Below are 3,562 nucleotides of genomic sequence, written 5' to 3'. Positions count from 1 at the left end.
AATTTCTCAAAATTATCTGTTTTAAATTAGAATAGTCTGATCTTAATCAAACAATTATATATGTCAAGAATATTTGCATTGAACATAACATGGAATTTTACAAATAATTAATTACAATTTTTTATTAATTAAAAAATAAAAATAATTTTTTTTCTTGTTCATTATAAAATAAATTTAATTTTAAAAAAAAATCTCTACTTATTACTTGTTTCTACCAATATGGATATTATATTAGTGTATTCTTATGTACATTTCTCCATATTTATTTGAATGTGTGAATGCTGACTTTTTTACTAGAGCAAATCTGAATTCATATTTCAAACAATTGAAGTGGATGATATAAAGTTTTTTTTTTTTCTACACAAGATGATGTAAAGTATTTTATCTCACTTTTTTCAAAACCTTCGTTTGTTTGTTAATTACATAAATGGCAATTAAAGAGTCAATGACCTAAGATAAAGTTGACTTGTACTAATGGTCATTTTTGTCTTTTCCCATGAATAGAGAGCCAAAAATAATCAAATAGTATAGAGTGCCCACTGCCCTCCCTACAGTTGTTAATTTGAAAAATAGATACTTGTAGACTAATTAATTTAATTAGGAAGTTCATTAAGAAGCTAATTAATAAAAGTCAAAACTAGATGCGTCCAAGTGTGTCCAAAGTTAAGAAAACGTCTTTAGGTTAAGGACGAATGCATTGACTTTTGTGCCTTAAAACTAGCTTATACTTTTATTTATATATCACAAAACAAGACAAAGGAAGAGATTTTCCTTGTTTATAATGGAAACTAATCTTTTATTGAAGATAGATAATGATGATTTCCATCAAGAAGTTGAAAATCATGAACATGTTGAGAAAGAAGAAGTTCATGAAACTACAACTGGTGAAATAGAAGATGATGATGATGCTTCACTTTCTTTGCAAGATAACACAAAAATAAAAGAGGTATATTGTTTTTCATTGAATGAAATCAGATCTAATTATATTTGTATTATTTTCTTGAATCTCGTTTTTCTATACCTAACTTTAATTGCTTATATGAATGAATTATAGTTAAGTGCTTTAGAAATGGAGATGGAAAATATGAAAGAAGAAAACAAAGCATTGAGGAAAGTGGTGGAACAAACAATGAAAGATTACTATGATCTGCAAACAAAATTTTCAGTCATCCAAGAAAAAAATAATAATAAAAGAAAGGTAATTAAATTTATTTTATTTGGTCTTCATTGACGTATAATTAAAAATTGATTAGAGATCTCACTTTTCAGGATCATCATCAACTTTCTCTCTCATTACAAGACAATAATCCAACCACAAGTGGTGAAGGGCCATCTAGATTGATTCATGAGATGTTTAGTAAAAGCATTCAAAGAGCTTCATCTCCAATAATACTGAGCAATAGTGATGATAGTATAAGTGAGAGTGATTTGGGTTTATCACTAAGGTTGCAAACAAGGACTTGTGAGAAAGATATTGAAGAAAATAAAGAAGGGAAAAAAGAAGAATTGGCTGGTTTTGAATCAGTGCAGAATAAATTTCAGAGAGTGCATGAGTTGCCTGGTATTACTACTACTCATCCTGCTTATTCCCCTCCTAATAGAAAGGCTAGGGTTTCTGTTAGAGCAAGATGTGAAACTGCCACAGTGAGTTCTAAATTCTCTCATTGTTTCTCTATTCGATTCCGGACTTAAATATAAACAAAAATCAGTATATGTATCATGTCGATATATATTTCGACCAGGTACATATATTTTTGTTGTTTATATTTAAGTTTAGAGAAAATATTAATGAAACTAAATCTTATGATTTTGTTAAAGATGAATGATGGGTGCCAATGGAGAAAATACGGACAAAAAATTGCTAAAGGAAATCCATGTCCACGAGCCTATTATCGTTGTACTGTAGTTCCAGGTTGCCCGGTTAGAAAACAGGTATATGTTAATTTTTTTTTTTTGATAAGCAATGGATCTTTTGTAGTGACTGTAAAATTGTTGGATCAGAATGCAAGTAATCGGTCATGTATTCTGATCTAATAATTCTACCGTCGCTGCAAAAGATCTTGTTAATACTTTTATTGATCTCAAGGATTTAATATTGTTCTAAAAGAAATTGTGTTTAAATATATAGGTGCAAAGATGTATAGATGACATGTCTATACTAATTACAACATATGAAGGAACACATAACCATCCACTACCTGTTGGTGCAACTGCAATGGCTTCAACAGCTTCAGCAGCAGCTTCATTTATGTTACTAGATTCAAGCAATCTCAATTCAGATTATGGTTACACATCTCAACAAACCTATAATCCTTACATTAACAATACCTTCCACCACCCATTAAACCCGTCTTCAAATATTAGAAGCATAAACCCCAATGATCCATCACAAGGGATTGTTCTTGATCTCACCAACAACAATAATCTCAACGAACCAGCGCGGCGTTTTTCTATGGCAGGTAGCTCAAGCTCCACCTCCATCGCAACCGATCAACCTCGTTTTCCTTGGTTGCAAAACAAATTTCAACAGAATAGTAGTACTAGTAGTGCTAATATTGGAATGAACACTTTTCAAAACCCTAGAGTACCATTGGATATTCATGATAGAATTTGGAAAGGATCAGAAGAAAGTAGTAATACTAATAACAATGTGTCTGCAATTGCATCAGATCCTAAGTTTAGGCTTGCTGTTGCAGCTGCAATTTCATCACTCATGAATAAAGAAAGCAACAACAGTACTACTACTCATGGTAGCAACAATTAGATCATTGATCAATTACCTCTTTATGGTAAATCCAGTATTTGATTTTTTTTTTCACTTTACAATAATAATAAGTTTGTTTTGAAGACAAGATAGAAGAAGCTGTTGAAGCCATAGCAGTTGCACCAGTAATACTAAGTGAGTTATAAACATTACATTTTTCACATCTTGATATATAAATAATTATATTCCTATTATGAGGGAGGTTATATACTAGTTAATTATGTTTTACTTGTAATTTGTATGATAATAATTATGTAACGAAATATTGCTGAAACTCATATCAGATTCTTTTCTTTTTTATGTTCTATATCTTCATGGGAATTTGATTGACTAATGACTATCATTCATGATTGTGTATTCTGTTCTTAAAAAAGGTAAAATTAATTAGTAGACACTAATTCAAGCACAAAATGCGCAAAGATTATATTAAACTAATATACAGATGTCTATAAAAAAACCACCACATTAATATACAAATTCCATGGTATCCCCAAAACTATAGAAATAGAAAACTTGATTATAGTAATTATGTATGCCTTGACATTAAATTACTTACTTTTAAAAAATGAATCTAATCATCATTCCATTATTCAAATGAAATAGTTTTAGAGATTTTAATCGATGTTTATTAGTAGGGTTAATAGTCATTCACCCCCCTGCCATATAGGCGAGTTTTGATTTTTCCCCCTTTAAAAAAAAAGTTTTGGATTACCCCCCTATAATTTTCGGGCACCCCCTAAGCGTGTAAAAACCAGGGGGGCAAATCAAAAAAATATATTTTACAGGGGGTAATTTTTC

The 3,562-nt window shown here is 30.2% G+C and overlaps 1 protein-coding gene across 1 annotated transcript; it reads left to right on the top strand.

Annotated features, from left to right (window-relative positions):
• Positions 1-710: 710 nt before the first annotated feature.
• Positions 711-3,236, top strand: LOC131607716 (probable WRKY transcription factor 9). The gene is made up of 5 exons (XM_058879685.1): positions 711-946; positions 1,055-1,198; positions 1,270-1,644; positions 1,819-1,932; positions 2,129-3,236. The coding sequence occupies exons 1-5, from the start codon at positions 782-784 to the stop codon at positions 2,762-2,764; spliced, it is 1,434 nt and encodes a 477-aa protein (XP_058735668.1). The 5' UTR covers positions 711-781; the 3' UTR covers positions 2,765-3,236.
• The last annotated feature ends 326 nt before the right edge of the window (positions 3,237-3,562 follow it).

Source organism: Vicia villosa, linkage group LG5, assembly GCF_029867415.1.
Source record: "Vicia villosa cultivar HV-30 ecotype Madison, WI linkage group LG5, Vvil1.0, whole genome shotgun sequence".
NCBI classification, from domain to species: Eukaryota; Viridiplantae; Streptophyta; class Magnoliopsida; order Fabales; family Fabaceae; genus Vicia; species Vicia villosa.
The sequence above is the reverse complement of the archived record's forward strand: the minus strand, read 5'-3'. Positions and strand labels throughout refer to the sequence as shown.

Excerpts from the sequence above, each read along its gene's own strand:
- LOC131607716 (XM_058879685.1), top strand. The coding sequence starts at position 782 with ATGGAAACTAATCTTTTATTGAAGATAGATAATGATGATTTCCATCAA. Across the intron at positions 947-1,054 it reads ATAACACAAAAATAAAAGAG|TTAAGTGCTTTAGAAATGGA; the intron begins GTATATTGTTTT and ends AATGAATTATAG. Across the intron at positions 1,645-1,818 it reads CAAGATGTGAAACTGCCACA|ATGAATGATGGGTGCCAATG; the intron begins GTGAGTTCTAAA and ends ATTTTGTTAAAG.